This window comes from Monodelphis domestica, chromosome 4 (genome assembly GCF_027887165.1).
Source record: "Monodelphis domestica isolate mMonDom1 chromosome 4, mMonDom1.pri, whole genome shotgun sequence".
Classification (NCBI taxonomy): domain Eukaryota; kingdom Metazoa; phylum Chordata; class Mammalia; order Didelphimorphia; family Didelphidae; genus Monodelphis; species Monodelphis domestica.
The window spans coordinates 420,317,875-420,337,710 of NC_077230.1; the positions used below are offsets into that span (position 1 = coordinate 420,317,875).

Consider the following 19,836-nt stretch of genomic DNA (forward strand, 5'->3'; position numbering starts at 1 on the left):
CAGGCCTTCCTCCTCCTATCATCATCATCCTCTCCCAGCATCCTTATGAATATTATTATTAAATTATATTGCTAATAATAACTCAAGTCCAGGTTCCATTTATTGAATTCGTTAAGTCTAATTTAATTTTTCATCTAAATCCTTAAGTTAAATTTGATTGAATTAATTAAATGAAGATTTAATTAGTTTCTTAATCTAAATCATTGTTCAATTTGATTGAATTAATTAAGTTTAATTTCATCGAGTAAGGGAACGAGACCGGCACGTTTTGGCCAGTTCCCAGGCAGCCCTCGGCCTCCGTATCACGGTCTGCTGGGTGGGTCTGCGGAATAGTCGCTCTAAAATAGGTACCCGAGAAGCGAGCCGGCAGGGGAGAATTTTTGCCAGCCGTCGCGAGGCTCCCAGACGAGTCTCGGCCGAGAGCCGCCGCCATTGGTGCGCCCGCGGGACGCGCTTCCCCTTCTGGGCTCCTTCTCCGTCCTGACAGGGGCCCCGGCGGGCCGCGGCTCTGGCTCGGAGGCTCCTCCCGGCTCCCCTCCGGCTCGGACGCTCCCTGTGGATAAATGTATTAAAAGGTTCTTAAATCTTTTTTGTGTTACAGAACCCCCTGGCAGTCTGGTGAAACTTGTAGATCCCTTCACAGGGTCGTCACTGTAAATGCGTAAAAGGCAGCTTTGTTAGAATTCCGTTCCCATTTTTGACAAATGAGATCATGGCGCCCGCATGTACCGGAGGCAGCGCTTAATGAGCTTCCCGCCGCCTGGAGGAGCGGCCGCCAGTCTGGAGGCCCCCCGGCGCCATGCCGGGACCGTCCCCTCCCCGTGGCAGAGCGGCCAGCGGCACGCGGGGTCTGGGCCTGGGGAGCCGGCCGGCCGCAGGGGCCTGCCCGGGACGTGGAGGCGCAGAGGCAGCGGAGAGCCAGACGGGCTTCCCCCGGAAGGAGCGGCCCCCCGCGCTGCCGGGGTTCCCCGGGCGGCCCAGACGCCTTGGTGGAGAGATCGGCTCCCGGATCACACGTGTCCGGGGAGGGCGTTTGGGCCCACCAGGAGCCCCCGAAGGGGGTGTGCTGAACGGGGGGACTCCAGAGCCCGGCCCCTGGCAGCCCTCGTTAACGCCTCTTTAGGGGGTGCAGATGCCCGACAGACGGAAGCTGGCAGCGGACGTGATCCTGGAGTGACTCCAGGTAAAGGCCACACTCCGTAGAGAGAAAAGAGCCCTCGAGAACCTCAGCCCCCGGGACCAGAGCCCCGCAGTCGGCGAGGAGACCTTCCGGGCCCAGCCGCCACCCAGGCGGGCTTGTCTGGGGCCGACGTAGGCCGTGCCGTGCTGGGATGAGTCAGGACGGCGCGTGTGAGGCAACGGGGGGCCACAGAGAGGCGCCTCTGAAGCCAGGGGCCCTCAGGAGGAACTCCATGACCGCCCGGTGCCTCAGTTTCCTCATCTGTAAAACACCTAGATAATAACATTGATGTGGCACCCATCTACACAGCAGCCACTTTATAATCAGTCTTGATCTCATTTGATCTTCTCAACAGCCCTGAGAGGTGGGGGCTGTTGTTACCCCCATTTTACAGGTGAGGAAACTGAGGCAGGCAGTGGTTAATCCACTTGCCCAGTAAGCACCTGAGGCTGGATTTGAGTTCAGGTCTTCCCGACTCCAGGCCCCATGCTCTCTCCTCTGTATTACCAGTCGTCACAAATAGTTTCATTAGAAAAGGGCTGCCGGGTGGCGTAGAAGCTGCTAGTACCACCCTCCTTCTTGGACAGGTCAGTCAGCCAGGCTTTATTATTATTTTTAATTAAGGACTTAGTTATTATTTGTTATATTGTTATTTATTAAGGGCATAGTGTTTTTATTAAGGATTCATTATAAATTTTAATTAAATATTAATTAGTTATTACTTAATTATTTATAATAGTTATATCATTATTGAGGATGTATTTGTATGAAGGATATATTGTTATTAATTATTTACATAATATTTATTATATTATTTATTAAGGATATATTATTTCATTAAGGATTTATTATTTTTAAGGAAGGATTCATTTATTAATTATTTTGTTATCTATATATTACATTATTCTTTATTAAGGATATATAATTTTTATCAAGAATTTATTAGTATTTTTAATGAGGGATTCCTTTACAACTAGTTATTATTTTATTATTTAGATAATATTTATTATATCATGGTTTATTAAGGATATATTATTTTTGTTAAGGATTTAACATTTTTAAGGAAGGATTTATTTATTATTTTGTTATCTATGTTTTTCTTTATTAAGGATTTATTAGTATTTTTAATGAAGGATTTGTTTATTATCTATATGTTATATCATTCTTTATTAAGGATATGTAATATAGAATTATTAGTATTTTAATTAAGGATTTATTTTATGCATTTTTATTTTATTATTTATATAATATTTATTAAAGATATAATATTTTTATTAAGGATGCATTATTATTATTATTATTATTTTAAAATAAGGATTTATTAAGGAACCTAGGATGTGTGTCATAGGAATACAAAAAAAAGCCCAAAGATAGTCTCTAACCTCAGGGAGCTACCCCAAGATATAAAGGAATTAAAACAAGATACCCCTACTAATGAAGAACAACTGATAGCGATCATTAAAAAGATGGCTGATTTTTTTTTTTCAAAATGAATGTCTGATGGGGGAGACAACCTTGTTTCAAAGGAGACTTCCTTAAAAAGTAGGGGAAAGAAGGGGCCCAGGAGAGAGAGTCATGATGGAAGAGGCCCAGGGCAGCGGTGCCGGTGCTAAATTGGAGAGCAGGGAAGCCTCTCGGGCTGATTTCTCCGCTGGGGTTCAGGCATGGATTTTCTCGGCCTCCCTGTCCCATGAAATTTCTCAGGCTCTTTTTCAGAGAAGTTGTCCAGCCGGGCTCCGCTCGGCCTCATCCTTGTGAATATTTGTTTCTTTACTCAAAGCTCGTGGCATTTCACTGAGCCCAGAGCTAAGGAACCCCAAGGTCTTCTTTGCATTAATGTTTTTCTCATCTTCTTCCAGAGACGAGTGACCACAGCTGGGTCTGATGCTGCGGACACGTCTTCCCTCCAGGTGAGTGTCTGGGGCCTCCCCCCAATGCCAGGGGGATGTCCTGGGCTCCTAGAACCATCCTGTCCCAGGCGTGGAATCCGCTCTTGGCTCTGGGGACCAGAATCCTCCTCAGTGTAGCTCTGACCGTCTTTTCCAGCCTCCCCCAGGATGGGGCAGGGGCAAGCACTCGTCCACGGTGGGAGACCCTGGGGAGGCTGGCCGGGCTCCCTGAGACTTACACTTCTTTCCTTTCTCTCATTTCTCCTAGATTCTCATCCTGAATCCAAGCTCCCCCACCCCGTCCACACTCGTTCTGGGCATGACGGATGGTGCCAAAGCTGCCAAGACGTATTCTTCCTGCAGGCATCCTCTTCAGAAGAGATCCCCCCCATGCGTGGCCATCCGCGTACTTGCTCTTTTTTAAAAAAAGACCCGTCATGGATAACTTCTGTTTCTCCGTCACTATCATTTCTTAACACGTTCCTGCCTGTTCCCCTACCCAGTGAGCTTGTAGCAAAGGATCAAAACCTTTAAAAAGACAGAGGAGGAGGGGAGAAATTCAACAAAACCAATCCAGCGATGGAGGCTGGCAGTCTGTGCCACATTCCCCACCTCTGCCAAACAGAGAGGAGGGATCGTGTCTCATTCTCTTGGCTGGGTTGGCAGCACTGAAAGAAAAAAGTTTTTTTAATTTTGAACTTAACCCCCAAAAAGAGTATCTCCATACATCAGAACAAAAAAAATTCTATATGAAATCATGATTCTATTTCATATCGCTTGCTTTTAAAAAAAAGTACATAATAAATTCTATGTTACTTTCAAAACTGTCCCGTTTGTCTGTGGCTTCTTTCCAAACTTCCTTTTCTGTGCATTTTAAATAATATTACAGTGGCCCTTTTGTGTGTGTGTGTGTGTGTGTGTGTGTGTGTGTGTGTGTGTGTGTGTGTGTCTATTGCTGACTTTCTATCTCCTCCCTCTTGCTTTAAAAACTGAGAGAAAGAAAGGAGGGGGATAGCAAACCCAAACTCTTTCTGATGAAATTAGGCACTGTCTAGCCCCAACAGAGACCCCATCCCAGAATGTCTGATTCTGCCCCTGGGGTCTCTCACATCTCTCAGGGGGAGGGGAGCAGGGCCTTTGGAGACATGGGTCATCATGGCATTGATCAGGGCTATTGGCTTTTGAAAACGGATTTTCCTTTAGAATGCTCCTGTCCTCATATAAATCCTTCACTTCACTTCTTTTCACTCCCCAGGATTCTTTGAAATTGTTCCTTCTGTCATTTGGTGTGGTATAGTAATATTCCATGGCATTCCTATCCCATAAGGGGTTCAGCAATTCCCCAATTGTCCTAGAGGATACCCCTCTTTTGATTTTAATTCTTAGTATTTTCAAATTTTGTTGTGTTTTTATTGTTGTATTTTAAATTTTTTTTCCTTTTAATCTTCCCCACTCCTCTTTAAAAATGAGACATTTATTGACTGTGGGCAAGTCACTTCAGCCTCATTGCCTAACCCTTATCTTACACTCCTCTGCCTTGGAACCAATGCACAGTATTGATTCTAAGACAGAAGGTAAGATTTTTGTTTGTTTGTTTTTTAATGAGGAATTTATTTTTTTCTTGTTTCTTTTCCTACTCTTTTAACAGTTCACCTTCTTATCTTCAATTGTTGTCCTTTTTGAGTTTAATGTATTTCTACACTAAACTCTATGTGTGTATGTATAAGAAGTTATTCTTTCTCAAATTTTATCTTTATTTTATTCCATTAACAAATTTACACACAAGTTTTCCAAAGTTACACGACTCATGTTGTCTCCTTCCTGGAGTTGATAAGCAATTCTACTGGGTTATACATGTAAGGAGAACTTATTCTTGGTAGTAAACCTGTATCTTTTGCCTATTAGAATATTGGTTTCCAAGCTCTTCTCTTCTTTTGGGAAGAAGGTGCAAAGTCTTGTGTGAGCCTGACTTTTGCTCCACAAGGCTTGCTCTGGAAAGTTTCCAGGCTTGGTGCCCCTGGACACTGAATATTTCAGCCAACAAATATCTTTGACCCATCCCTAGTTGCCCTAGGATGTACTATGCTATCACTGGCTTCATTGATAGCTCCTTTTCCTATTATCTGTGACTTCTGGCTGACCTTTTGTGCAGCTGTTGGGTAAGAAATAGTTTCTCATTCGATTGCTTGATCATTATTCAGTCTGGTGTAAACCTAAGCCCCTTCCCCACTATATACCCCATCATTCCTGTAGTATCCTCACTCTAGGGGGGGGTGTCAGTTATTCCCTAAACTGCCATCCCCCCTTATTTTTAACATTTAAAATTAATTATTTTAATTAAATGTGATTAAAATATTAATTAATAATAAATTAAGATGTAAATATTTTATTTTCCCAATTACATACAATAACAATTTTCAACAAACATTTTCCAAACTTATAAGATCCAAATCATCTCCCTTCTTCCCTTCCCTCCCCACTCTCAGAGATGGTAAGCAATGTGATGTGGGTCATACATGTATTATCATGTAAAATATCATTCCGACTAAAGAAATGTCCCTCAACTGGGGAATGACCGAACAAATTGTGTTCTATAATGGTAATGGAATACTATTGTGCAATAAGAAATGATGAGCAGGATGATTTCAAAAAGAGCTGGGAAGACCTCCATGAACTGATGCAGAGCGAAATAAGCAGAACCAGGAAAGCCTTGTACATAGTAACTGCAATATTGTAGAACAATCAAAAGTGACAGACTTAGCTACTCACAGCAATGCATTGATCCAGGACAATTCTGAGGGTGCTATGAAAAAGAATGCTATCCACCTCCAGAAAAGAACTGTTGGTCTATAAATGCAGATGAAAACATATGAATTATCATTTGTTTATTTGGGTATACTATGTGGGGTTTTGGTTTTATAAGATTATTCACTTACAAAAAGTGAATAATACAGAAATACGTTTTGTGTGATAATACAAGTACAACCCAAATGGAATTTCTTGTCAACTTTGGGAGGGAGAGGAAAGAAGGGAGGGAGACAACATGAATTATATAAATTTGGGAAATTTGAAACATGTGTAAGTTTGTTTTTTAAAATAAAATTTAAATTAAAAAATGTAATTCCATATTGGTCACTGTTTTAAGAAAATACTGATATGAAACCAGAACCTCCAAATAAGAACACAAATTAACTAAAGTGAAAAATAGTATGCTTTGATCTGCATGGAACTGCCATTTTTTTAACCTTTTACCTTTTGCTTTAGAATCAATACTGTGTATTGGTTCCAAAGCAGGAAATTGGTAAAGACTAGGCAATAGGGATTAAGTGACTTGCTCAGAGTCACCCAACTAGGAAGTGTCTGAGGCCAAATTTGAACCCAGGTCCTTCCACCTCTAGGCCTGACTTCATCCACTGAGCCACCTAGCTTCCCCCTTGAAACTGCCATTGTTAAGGAAGGACCATTCACTCCTTCATTCCCCTCTGGGCCCTACTAACTGATGCTCTGGACATGTTTTCCCCCCTAAATATTTCAAAAGGATTTAAAAATTATTTCAGATAAAATGCAGTATATAATTTCACATTTTAAAATATTTCCTACACTACTCTAAATAGCAACAGTTCATAGAATTTTGATATTACATCTGATAAAAAAACTCCAACATTAATGAAGGTTCCATCCTCTCCTTAGAATACAAACGTCCATATCTGAGATATGCCAAAATGACAACTGCTACTGTCAAAGACAGAACCCAGGCTGGGTTCAAATGTGGCCTCAGATATTTCCTAGTTGGGTGATCCTGAGCAAGTTACTTAGCATCAATTGCCTACCTCTTACCACTCTTCTGCCTTGAAACTGATATTGTATTGATTATAAGACAGAAAGTAATGCATAAAAAATACTAAAGAACAGACTATTGGGTAATAGTCTTATTAGGTGAGTGGAGTAGTAGTGCTATCAATAAATGTTCAAAATGGACTGGCTTTTTTTTTTAATAGAGAAGAAAATACTACAATCATGATTTAACTCAGGCTTGGAGCTATGATTATATGAGTTTCTTTTCTAAAACTGAATTTCTGTTGGTGTTTTTTATTTTTTAAACATCACCATAATTTTCTTTAGGATCTCTCCCCTCTTCCAGAAAACCATCCCATATGACAAATAGCATTTTTTAGGAAAAGGGAAAAAAATCAGCTTTAACTGAACAATATATCAGAAAAGTCTAAAATTATCAAAAATACATATAATTATATAAAATTGATGGACTTTCCCACCTCAGAAAAGGGGTGGGAGTGAGAGTGTCTTATGTTTTGTTCAAACTATTCTTCTTGTTACTTTTGCAAAATGCATTATTGATTTTGTGGGTGTGTGGTTTGTTCCTTCCATTTACAGTGTTACAGTCATTGTGTGTGTTTTCTTGGCTCAGGTTATGTCTGTCTGCATCATCTTGATGAGATCTTTCTACACTTCTCTATATTCACACATGCATCATTTCTTACAGCACAGTTGTATTCCCTGATATTCATGCACCACAATTTATCTAACCATTCCCCAGTCTATGGGCATCCACTTTGCTTCTAATTCTTTGCTATCACAAAAAAGTGCTATTATAAATTTTTTGATAAATAATACTTTCTTTTTAACAGTGGCCACTTTGAGTTATAAGCCTAGGAATGGAAGCCTCCAGGACAAAGGGTAAGGATATTTTAATTCTGAATTGCTTTCCTAAATGGTTGTACCATTTCACAGACCCAGAAACAATGCCTTAGTGTAGCTATCCTTTCACAATGCTACTGTCATTGATTAGTTCTATCTGATGGCATCTTTGCCAATTTGTGGTACATGCAATGTTTTGATTTATATTTCTCTTATTATTAGTGATTTGGAGCATTCTTTCATGTGACTGGTAATAGTTTTATTTTTCTTTTGAGAACTTTGACCACTTATCTATTGAAGAATTGATTTTGGTCATATATATTTATTTACCAATATCTATGTTTATGTTTTTATAATTATATCTTAATACATTTTTTGTATCTTGGACACCAAACCTTTCTGAGAAATTTGATAGATTTTTTTCCCTATTCCTTTTCTTTCTTTCGTATCCCAAGTGTATTAATTTTGTTTGTGCAGAAGCTTTTCTGTTTCCATGTAATCAAAGTTATTTTCATGGTCTCCAATTGCCCCAATCTTCTGTTTGGTTAAGAATACATCTACTCTGTATGATTTCGGGGGTTTTGTTTTCTTCTTTGGTCCACATCTGTATTTTAGTGGGAGGAAAGATCAGTGTGGAATTTCCATCTACCATTGCAGTTCATAACCATTTATTAAGGGCTTCCTACATTCCAAGTACTGTGCTTAAATGCTGGAGAGCTAAAAAATTGTTCTCATTTTAGTGGAGGAGATAATGGGCAAAGGGCTTTGTACATACAAGATATAGATGGGGCAAATAGAGGGTAATCTCCGAGGGGATGATTTCATTTAGCACAATTAATGCTTTTTGAAGAAGCTGAGATCTTGGCAGAGAATGAAGGAAGCCAGAAAATCCAGGAGGCAGAGATGAGGAGGAAGAACATTCCAGGGATGGGGTATAGTCAAGGGAAATGCCTGGCATCGAGAGATGGAAGGTTTCACTCATGGAACAGCAAAGAGGCCAGTCTCCTTGCAACTTAGAGTCCTCAGAGTAGTGTAAGGAGATCTCTGAGAGAGGAAGCCCCCCTTTTCTGACTCCCCTTTAGGTGTCATTTTTACTCCTCAGAACATAAACTCCTTGAAGGCCTCTGTTGTTTGCTAAACCAATCCAACATCCCTAGGAGGTACTAATATGGACTAAGACTAATATGGAGAGGTAAAAAATTGGAAAATGAGGGGATGCCCTTCAGTTGGGGAATGGCTGAACATATTGTGGTATCTTTTCAATGTGAAATATTATTATGATGTGTGAACTTTAGATTACTCCACCCTACTTAGTCTAACAAAATCAGGAATGGCTACATCCATACTTAAGGATTAAGTATCTAGGAGGATGGCCTATGATAGACATGTGCTAGCAAATGACAAATCAGAAACAGCTGACAGACCCCTGGGCTGTCCTAAGTCAAGCTTAAGCTACTATTGGTACAGGTGAGGCAAAGGAAAGTGATATAAAACCGTCTATATATTTCATGTCACTTCCTCTCTCCAGGCCTCTTTTGGCGGCGGAGAGATGGCTGGCGGCAGCTTGCTGAGCTTGCTAAGCATTCTGGCATCTTGGCGTGGCAGCAGCTATTGTCCGGTTTGGCGGTGAGTTTTCCTTGATACTATACTGGGAGAAGCTGAGTAGCCTAGTTCAGGTGAGACATCTTTACTGAGCTCTATCAGAGTTTAGGCTGATTCTTTCTCCTTTACCTTCCAAACACTACCCTCTTAGAAAGCCACTAATCTTCAGAGACCTCATGGCAGAGGACTTTGAACTTCCTCTGGCACAAGCCAGGCAGGAGAAATCCTACACCCTTTCCCTCTCCCTTCTCCTTAATTCCTTTCCTCTATATTAATTAAAATCACCATAAATTTCCAGCTGACTTGGGTATTTTATTTGGGATATTTCCTCTGGCTACCAAAATTAATTTAGGTCACAACCCTAAAAATTATCCTTACAGCTGAAAGGAATGATAAACTGAAGGGATTCCATGTGATCTGGAAAGATCTCCAGGAACTGATGCAGAGCGAAAGGAACAGAACCAGGAAAACATTGTACGCAGAGACTGATACACTGTGGCACAATCTAATGTCATGGACTTCTCTACTAGCAGAAGGACTTATGAGAAAGAAGCAAGATAATGCAGAAAAGAAGGATGAAAGAAAGAGAAAAAGACATTTTGAAGCAGCAGAAGGCAGGAGTCAAAGAAAGCAGGCTGGAGTATGTACATCAGGAATAAGATTATTGGGCAGTTGGCGCAGATCTAAGAATGAGCCTCTGTGTTCGAAGGTAACCTTGAGAGCCTTAATTACCTGTAGGTAATTCCTGGCTTCCATTTCCATTGATGCTTTTGCTTTTACATCATGGCGGTACTTCCCAGATCTGGCCCTCCCCCTGCTCCACACATATCCAGGGAGACACCTTTGTAACCACACAAACCAGTTAAACCAAGCCAAAGGACAGAGGGAAAATTCCATGTACACAGGAAGCCTTTGCCAGGCCTACGACGAAGTTGTAGGGATGTGGATCGTGGCTGTGTCGCTTTGGTATGTAGGGTTGGTCCAGCCCATTAGCTGGGGAGAACAAGGATTCTCTTAGACCTTCCTTTGCATCACCAGGACCTGGCACAGTGCCTGGCACGTAAGTGACTGATGAATAAACGCACGCTTTTAATACTCTGCACCATGGACATCGCACCTTGCCAAGGAAGGAAGTACATCTCCTCTTCTCTTTCACACATGTGCTCACAGATACAAATAAAATGTGCAAATATATGGATGATGGCATATATTAAAATGGTCTTCACTATATCAATGGATATTCTGTTCTATATAATTACATCATGTAATTGCATATTCTATAATGGCATTCCAATATATAGATAGATTCATATGTATACATGTATGTGCTTAGGTAGTATATGTTCGTATATACATGTTTTTGTCTTTATATCAGCATAATTTCTTCATTTTCTAACAGGTGAGCCAATTCCCTTTTTTTTTAAACCCTTCTCTTCTCTTAGAATGAATAGATTCCAAGACAGAAGAGTGGAAAGGACTAGGCGATGGGGGTCAAGTGACTTGCCCAGGGTCACCCAACTGGGAAGTGTCTGAGGACACATTTGAACCCAGGACCTGGCTCTCAATCCAAGCAGCCACTTAGTTGCCCTGAACCAATTCTTATAATAAAGATGGAAAAAAGAAAGAAAAATAACTCAACAAAACTAACATCAACTCATCCACCCGTCCTGACATTCTCTCTAGTGTTCTCTAGTCTTATTCTGAAAAGAATTCAGGTTTATGGATGGCTTCTGTCTTCCCCCTATAGTTATTTCTGCATAACTTTCTGCCCGCCCTGCCCTAACAACCAGGGATTGAAAGGAAATCTCCGGGAAAGGAGTTAAGTCAAAGCAAAGAATTGAATCTGATCATCTCTTTGTCATGTTGTGCCCTGGGAGCTTCCCCCTCTGTGCTAACAGGAAGGAGCTATTTCCCATTCACCAGTATCCTGGACCAAGATTTGCTGTGGCGATCCCTTGAGAGTTCTAGCTTCATTTGGGGGGGGGGTATTTTTTTGCAAGCACTTAATTTTAAGAAATAGAGATACTGAGAAGAGTCCTTGAAGGGGAGACTCAGAGCCCACTCACGTAACCTCAGGCTCATCCCCCCGGAAGGCCACAGGAATGCCAAGCAAGTGGTGACCAGGTCAGGGTAAGCAGGAGATGAACTGAGGCACCAATAATGAAGGCACAATAAGACTGTTACCAAGACTACAGAAGATTCTACTCCATAAAGCTTGGATTGTTCAAGCGCTCCATTGTCTTCTAAACCAGTGATGCTATAATCAGATCACTCAACAAGACAGGAGGGAAATCCTGGATCCACTTGGGATGGAAAGTTGAGAGAGGGAGGAAGCCATTAGAAAACAATGGCTGCCCCCAAATTCTTTGGGGGGGTCTGGGCTCACCTGGGGAGCGTCCCACCAGGCAGATGGTTTTCTTTGTCATGGCGACCCCATTGGGTGGGACCAACACCAAGAACCGATCACAGACTCTCCAGATAACGTGTGGCCTGGCATTCTGGACCAGACACGACTCAGCCCAGTCCAGTGGCTCAGACTCAAGATTTGGAATGAAGTGAACCATTTATAGGATATCTGAATGGTTAACAAATGAAGGTTTACCGGTGGAATTGCTGGTCAACTCCAAGAGGGAGGAGGGAAGATGGAAGGGAGACAACATTAATCATGTAACCTTGGAAAACTGGTCTGTCAATTTGTTATTGGAATAAAATAAAGATAAAATTAAAAACAAAAAACAAATGAAAGTTTAGTTGACAATAGCACAGAAAAAAATAAAAATTAATAAAAATTAAAAAACAAAAAAACCAATAGCACAGAAAGAGGGCAGCTAGGAGGACAAAGAGCCAGGTCTGGAGATGGGTTCAAATCTGACCTCTGACACTTCCTAGCTGTGTGACCCTGGGCAAGTCACTGAACCTTAATTATCTAGTCCTTACAGCTCTTTTCCTTTGGAACCAGTACTTAGTATTGATTCTAAGACAGAAAGTAAGGTTTAAAAAAAATAGCACATAAAGAATAATCAGCAAAGATCTGGTGTGGGTTCACATGGGCCACAACTTCCCAGCTTCAACATTTGCCACTGAATTGTGGCTGGTCAGTGGGGTACTTTTGTTTTGTTTTGCCTTTTAAAATTATATTAGAATTTTTTCACCTAATAAAAACTATTTTCTCCCCCAATTAAAAAAAAGAGAAACAAAGTCCTTATAAAAAACTATGAGGAGTCAAGCAAAACAAATTCCTGCATTGACCATAACCAAAAAGAAGTATTTCTTTCTGTACTCAGAATCCAGCTTTGAAGGCACAGTGAAGAGTCAGGATGACCTGAATTCCAATCCTGTCTCAGACACGAGGCTTCATGGCCTTGGGCAAAAACTACCTTCTCTGTGTCTCAATGTCCTCATCTGTAAAATGGGGATAAGAATAGCATCTAAGGCTGATGAGAAGATAAAATGGGATAACACCTGCAACATGCTTTGTCACCACCAAGAGTTGTATATATGATAGTTATTGTCACGATGAAGTCTTCCCAGGTTCTAGGAAACCATCCCTTTCAGCATTTCTTTCAGTCTAACAGTCTTCCATTGCATTTACATGCCATAATTTCGTCAACCGCTTCTCAAATGATGAGGATTCCCTCAGTTTTTTGGTGTGTTGTCTCCCCAAAAAAGAGATGCTATTTGTGCCTGTTTTATTGACTTTGGGAAATGTTTCCAAAGCGCTTTTCAGAATGGCTGGACCAATTCGTATCTCCATCAACAATGCGTCAGCACACCTGTTTTGCCATAGCCCTGCCTACATTTGTCATTTCCCCTCATTTTTTTTAACTTCACCAACTTGATGGGTATGAGTTAGAACCTCAAAGCTGCATTAATTTTCATGTCTCTAATAATTAGTGATTTAGATCATTTGTTCATTTAGCTAATGGCTTTTTTTCCCCTTAGAGAATTAGTTCTTCACACTCTTTGACCATTTATCAAGTGAGGAAGGATGTTTATTTATTAATTTTTATTTAATTTAATTTCCCCCCAATTAAATATAAAAATAGTTTTCAACATTTTTCACAGAATATTGAGTCTTTTTTTTTAAACCTCACCTTCCACCTTAGAATCAATACTATGTATTGATTCCAAGGCAGAAGAGTAGTAAGGGCTAAGCTAGGCAATGGGGGTTAAGTGACTTGCTCAGGGTCACTCAGCTAGGAAATGTCTGAGGCTGCATTTGAACCCAGGACCTCATGTCTCCAGTCCTGGCTCTCTATCCACTGATCCACCCAGCTGTCCCCCTGACCCCCATGGTCAATTTTTGTAAAAGTTCTGTGTGATTGATTCTCTCTCTCTCTCTCCTCCCTCTCTCATTCTCTCTCTCATTCTCTCTCCCTCCATCCTCTCTCTCTCCTTCTCTCCCTCCTCTCTCCTTGTCTCTCCCCCTCCCTTTCCCTCCTCTCTCTCTCCCTTCCTTCTCTCTCTTTCCCCCTTCTCTCTCTCCCTCCCTAACCCTCCCTCCTCTCTTTTCCTCTGTGAACCTTAAAAATTCTCAGACCCTACTTCATAAGGTTAGGATTGTAAACCTTAAAAAAATTCCCAGACCCTACTTCATAAGGTTGGGTTAAGACCATTCCCCATTGGTACCATTCCCCATTTGGGCAGTGAAGCTACTTAGATCAGGAATGTGAGAACTCTACTTCACCATACTTAAGCATGCCTTAGGGGAAAATAAAGTTGTAAACTCTTTGCTGAACAATGAAAGTACTTAAACCCATATTTATAGTGGGACAAAAGTTCTTAAGCTGTGCCTATTTTAGGACTAATACAAAAGGGTGCTAAGTACCTATAAAGGTCAAGCAATTTGTGAACTTACAAGGAGCAAAGAGGTGAGAACTTACTCAGAGATTCTAGTCTACTCAGGTGTAAATTACTCAAAGGATTAGTCTACTCAGGTGTGAACTAAGAATGGTCTGTCCTTTGAAAAACATCTACTGTGATTGGTAGATGTAAGAACTTAGGGGAGATGACATAGGAGAAAATTCCCTTTAAATAGGAGCTCAGATACATTCAGAGGGTCATTCAGATTCAGGATTGAGCTGGTGGAGTCAGCTGAAATGAAGCTGGCCTGGTGTCACTAGAATCCTTGCTTGGACAGATCTTGTGGTGAGTGATTAAGGACTGACTGATCTTTCTCTTAAGGCTTAGGCCTGGGTTGGCCAGGGCTGCCCTGGGCCGGCCTATCCTTTTCTCATTATTCCCCTTTTCTTTAATTCCACATTTGTATTAATTAAAATCTCTATAAAACCCAGTTGACTTGGGTATATTCTAATAATTGGGAATTTTCCCCTGGCGACCACCTTATATTTGATTTAAAACAAGACACTATATTAAAAACATATTTTCTGCTGTCACAATTTTCACAATTTACTCTCCAACTCTTTATCTACTACAATTTATATCTTCCACTATTTTAATCACTACAGTTTATGACAACCAACTATTTTAATTATTACCCTCCCTCCCTCCCTCCCTCTCTCTCTCTCTCTCTCTCTCTCTCTCTCTCTCTCTCTCTCTCTCTCTCTCTCTCTCTCTCTCCTCCTCCTCCTCCTTCTCCTCCTCCTCCTTCTCCCTCTCTCTGTCTCTCTGTATCTGTCTGTCTGTCTCTGTCTCTGTCTCTCTCTCCCTCTCTCTCTGTCTCTGTCTCTCTGTCTCTGTCTCTGTCTCTCTCCCTCTCCCTTAATACCTTCCTCTATTGTAAAAATAAACTACCATAAATTCCATTTACTTGAGTAATTCATTTTGGGATTTAGAAATTAAATCCCTGGCAACCACCAATTTAATATTCAATTCAACCATAAATTTAACAAGTTCTAAAGCCATATTATTTTATTTATTGATTTTGTATTCCTTACCTTCTGTCTTAGGATCAATACTGGGTATTGTTTCTAAGGCAGAAGAGTGTTAAGGGCTAGGCAATGGAGGTCAAGTGACTTGTCCAGGGTCACCCATTAGGAGGTACCTGAGACCAAATTTGAACCCAGAACCTCCCACTTCTAAGACTGGCACTTTTTTGCTTTTGCTTCAGTGAACATAATTTAGCACAAATGCCAGTTAAGTGAATTCTTTTGGGGCCATGCTAAGGAGAGAAGGGGAGATATAGGAACCAAGTGAGAATGAAGACACACAAGCCAAGTAAGCTATGAGTTGTTGTGAATATTTTCACTCCTAGAGAAAGAACATTGGAGAGCACTAGGAGAGAAAGTCTGGGAGACACTTGGTTCTCCTTGTGTTTGCATAACTCAAGCTTAGATTACCACTTCGTAGCTTGATCAGGTAAGTATCCCAAGCTGCTAGCTACCATGACCACATACTCCTAGCTATTAGATTAAGAGTTAAGATTTGTATTGATCAAAGTTTCTGTCTTTCAAAGTCAATTTTCTTTCCAATATAGCTATTATTGAATAAAATGGTTCTAATTTTGCTCATTTCACTTTGTATCAGTTCATACAAGTCTTCCTTTTTTCTGAAACTACTCTCATTTCTTATAGCACAATAATATTCCATCCCATTCATATACCATAACTTGTTATATAGACATTCCCTAATCAATGGACACCTTCAGTTTCCAAATCTTTGCCACCACAAAAAAAGCTGCTATAATTGTTTTTGTGCCTGTGGGTCTTTTCCTTCTTTCTTCTCTTTGAAGTATAGACCTACTAGCAGTTTATGGGTTAAGAGTAAATATATAGTTTATTAGCTTTTTGGGCGTAGTTCTAAATTATTTTCCAGAATAGTTAGACAAGTTTACAGTTCTACCAACAGTGCATTAGTGTACCTGTTTTCCAATAGCCCCTCCAGCATTTATCATTTTCCATTTAAAAATAATTTCCACCCATTTGATGGATACAATGTGGCAATTCAGAGGTTTTTTTAAAGTTAATATTGTTGCTGAATTGTTTTCAGTCATTTCTGACTTTGGGTGTTTTTTTTTTTGGGCAGATATTGGAGTGCTTTGCCATTTCCTTCAACTAATTTTACAAATGAAGAAATGAAGGCAAACAGGGTTAGGGGAATTGCCTAGTCACACAGCTAGTAAATGTCTGAAGCCAGATTTGAACTCATGATGAGTTTTCCTGACTCCAGGGTTAGCACTCCATACACTTTGCATTTCTCTAATTAGTGATTTAGAATCTTTTTTTAAATGGCTAGTGAAAATTTGGATTTTTTTCCTCCAGAAAACTGCCTCTCCATAACCTTTGACAATTCATCACTTAGAGAATGGCTCTTTTCCTTGTAAAATTGGCTCAGTTCCATATGTATGTATGTATGTATGTATGTATGTATGTGTGTGTATGTATATGTATGTATTTATGTGTGTATGTATATATATATAAAATCTTTTGTAATGAGACTTTTATGAGAGACACTTGCTACAAAGATTTTTTTCAAAGTTTCTTGCTTTTCTTCAAATTTTAGAAGCATTAGTTTCACTTGTGCAAAACCTTACTAATTTTATGTAATCACAATGTCCATTTCACTTTCCAGGATCCTCTCTGTCTCTTGTTTGGTCATGAATTCTTCCCCTATCCAGAGATCCGACAGGTATTTTTTCCATGCTCCACATATTTGCATATGATGTGATCATGTTTAAGTCATTTAACCATTTGTTATTTCTCTTGGTATGAGATGCTGGTCTATACCTAGTTTCTGCCAGACTACTATCCAATTTTCCCAATAGTTTTTGTTGAATAGTGAGTTCTTGCATTAATAGCTAGGCTTTTGGGGTTTTGTGAAAAATGAGATTATTGTGCTCATTTGCTTCTTTTTTTGGGGGGTATACCTAATGTATTCCACTAATCAACCTCTCTATTCCTTACCCAGTACCACATTGTTTAGATGATTATACCTTTGTGGTATAGTTTGAGATACGGTACTATTAAGTCTTCTTACTTCCCTTTTTTTTTCTCCCTTGATTCCCTTGACATTATTGATCTTTTTTTCTCTAGATGAATTTTGTTATTTTTTCTACCTCTATAAAGTAATTCTATGGTAGTTTCATAAGAAAATTTGGCATGGCATTGAATAAATAAATTAATTTAGGTAGCACAGTATTGTTATCTCTATTTATATTGGCTCAGCCCACCGATAAGCAATTAATATGTCTCCAATTATTTAGATCTACTTTTATTGGTGTGAAGAGTATTTTGTAATTGTGTTCATATATTTCTGTGTGTGTCTTGGCAAGTGGACTTCCAAGTATTTTATGCTGTCCATAATTATTTTAAATTGGATTTCTTTATCCCTTCCTATTGGATTTTGTTGGCAATATATAGAAATGCAGATGATTTGTGTGGTTTTATTTTATATCCTGCAACATTGCCGAAGTTGTTATTGGTTTCAATTATATTTTTAGTTGACTTTTAGGGTCCTCCAAGTATATCATTCTATCATCTATAAAAAATGATCATTATGTTTCCTTTTTGCTTATGCTTATTCCTTCCCTTTTTTTTCTTGTCATTGCTATAGTTAGCATCTCTACTATGGTAATAATTTCTTTGCTAATATTTTATTTAAAATTTTTGCATTAATATTTACTAGGTTAAATGGCCTATAGTTTTCTTTCTCTGTTTCACTTGCCCTGGTTTAGATGTCAAGACAATATTTGTGTCATAGAAGAGATTTGGAGGATCCTTTCTTCACCTATTTTTTCAAATGGTTTATATCAAATTAGAATTAATCATTCTTTAAATGTTTGGCATAAATTAATTTGGTTCTGGGATTTTTTTCTTTTGGAGTTAATTTATGTCTAATTTAATTTTTTTTCTACAGTAGGGTAATGTAAGTATTTGGCTTCTTGTTCTGCTTATCTGGACAATATATTTTTGAAATATTCATCCATTTCACTTAATGGATTAAATAGTTTGTAGTAATTGTTTTTATTTTTTTCTTCATTGGTTGTGAATTCAGTTTTTCATTTTTGATGCTGGTAATTTTATTTTCTTATTTCTTTTAAAAAATTAATTAGTCAATGACTTTTCTATTTTTAAAATCTCCTATATTTATTAACTCAGTTAAAAAAAAACTTTCAAATTTGTTAATCTCTTCTTTGACCTCCAGGGTTTCTATTTTGTTGTTTAACTAATTTTGTTTTAGTTTGTTGATTTTCTAGTGTTTTTTCAGTTGTACGTGCAATTCTTTTACTTGCTCCTCTTTTTTATTGATCTAAGCATATAGAGATACAGATTTTCATCCAAGTACTGCTTTGACTATATCCCACAAATTTTGGTATGTTGTCTCATTTTTGTCATTGTCTTTAAAGAGATGATCATTTTTATGAATTGTACTTTGCTCCATCCATTTTTCAGAACTAAATTGCTTAGTTTCCAATTAATTTAAAAACAACAACAAACACCTTCCATTTTAGAATCAATACTAAGTACTGGTTCTAAGGCAGAAGAGTGGTATGGGCTAGGCAATTGGATATAAGTGACTTGCTTAGAGTCACACAGTTAGGTAGTGTTGGAGTTCAGACTTAAACCTCCCATTTCTGGGCCTGGCTCTCAATCCACTGAGCAACTTAGCTGACCCCCCCCCCCCTGCTAATTAAGGTTTAATCTATGTTTCAAAGATCCTTTCTTGAATGTAATTTTTACTGTATTGTGGTTAGAAAAAAATCTGTTTTTATGCTTTTTTGTGAGGTTTTTATGCCCTAATAAACAGTTGATTTTTTATGAAGGTAGATATACAATTGAGAAATAGACCTATTCTTTTTTAAATCCTTTTAATATCCTCCAGAGATCTAATTTCTCTTAAATTCTCTTTATCTCTTTAACTTCTTTCTTGTCTATTTTGTGGCTAGATTCCAGACTCAGAATTTACATATTAGAAGTATCCTCTGCCTGTATGGCTTCTTCCCCCTGAGTGGATGTTTCCTTCCACAACATCTATTTAATGATCATCTATGTCTTTACTCTTCTTCAAGCTATAATTTAGTCTTTTCTCTATAATTCTCTTATGCCAGGCACCTTCATTTCCCAAACAATTGTTTCCTTTTAGGGTTTACCTTCTCATATGCTTCTGGAGGGCAAGGATTATCTTTCTTTCTGTTTGTATTTGTATAGATGAAGAAATATGAAAAGACACTCCCACCCATGCTCCCTTTTCAGAGGGGGAAGTTCACAAATGTTCTACATTGCATATATGTTCAGGCTTTTTCAATATATTTATCAGTTATACTGATTTATTCTTTTTCTTTTTAAAAATGCAATTTGTTATATGAAATGGCTCTTTGGGTTGGTAGAGACAAGATGGCAGAGAAGGTACAGATCCTCATCTGATCTCTAACAAATTATCCTCCAAAAAACTATGATATAAGGCCTTAGAATGTATTCTGGAGCATCATAACCCACCAAAAGAAAAGGTAAAGTAGTTTTTCAGCACAAAACAACTTAGAAGGCCAATGAATCTATCTTTGGGTTGAAGGTAGACTGTAGTGAGCCAGGGCAGGCCCATTGAGGCAACAGG

General features: G+C 39.2%; 1 protein-coding gene across 7 annotated transcripts in view; it reads left to right on the forward strand.

Moving 5' to 3' along the window:
* The window catches only part of ZC3H4 (zinc finger CCCH-type containing 4), a 51,040-nt gene extending 47,147 nt beyond the window's left edge, over nt 1-3,893 (forward strand). For 6 of the 7 annotated variants that reach the window (XM_056796255.1, XM_056796258.1, XM_056796259.1 and 3 more), the window contains 2 exons: nt 3,040-3,090; nt 3,338-3,893. In XM_056796255.1, coding sequence (XP_056652233.1) covers nt 3,040-3,049 — 10 coding nt within the window. In that variant the 3' untranslated portion in view covers nt 3,050-3,090; nt 3,338-3,893. Of the gene's footprint in view, nt 1-601; nt 1,184-3,039; nt 3,091-3,337 lie in introns of all 7 variants that reach the window. The other variant, XR_008911618.1, reaches the window with a different exon arrangement.
* The last annotated feature ends 15,943 nt before the right edge of the window (nt 3,894-19,836 follow it).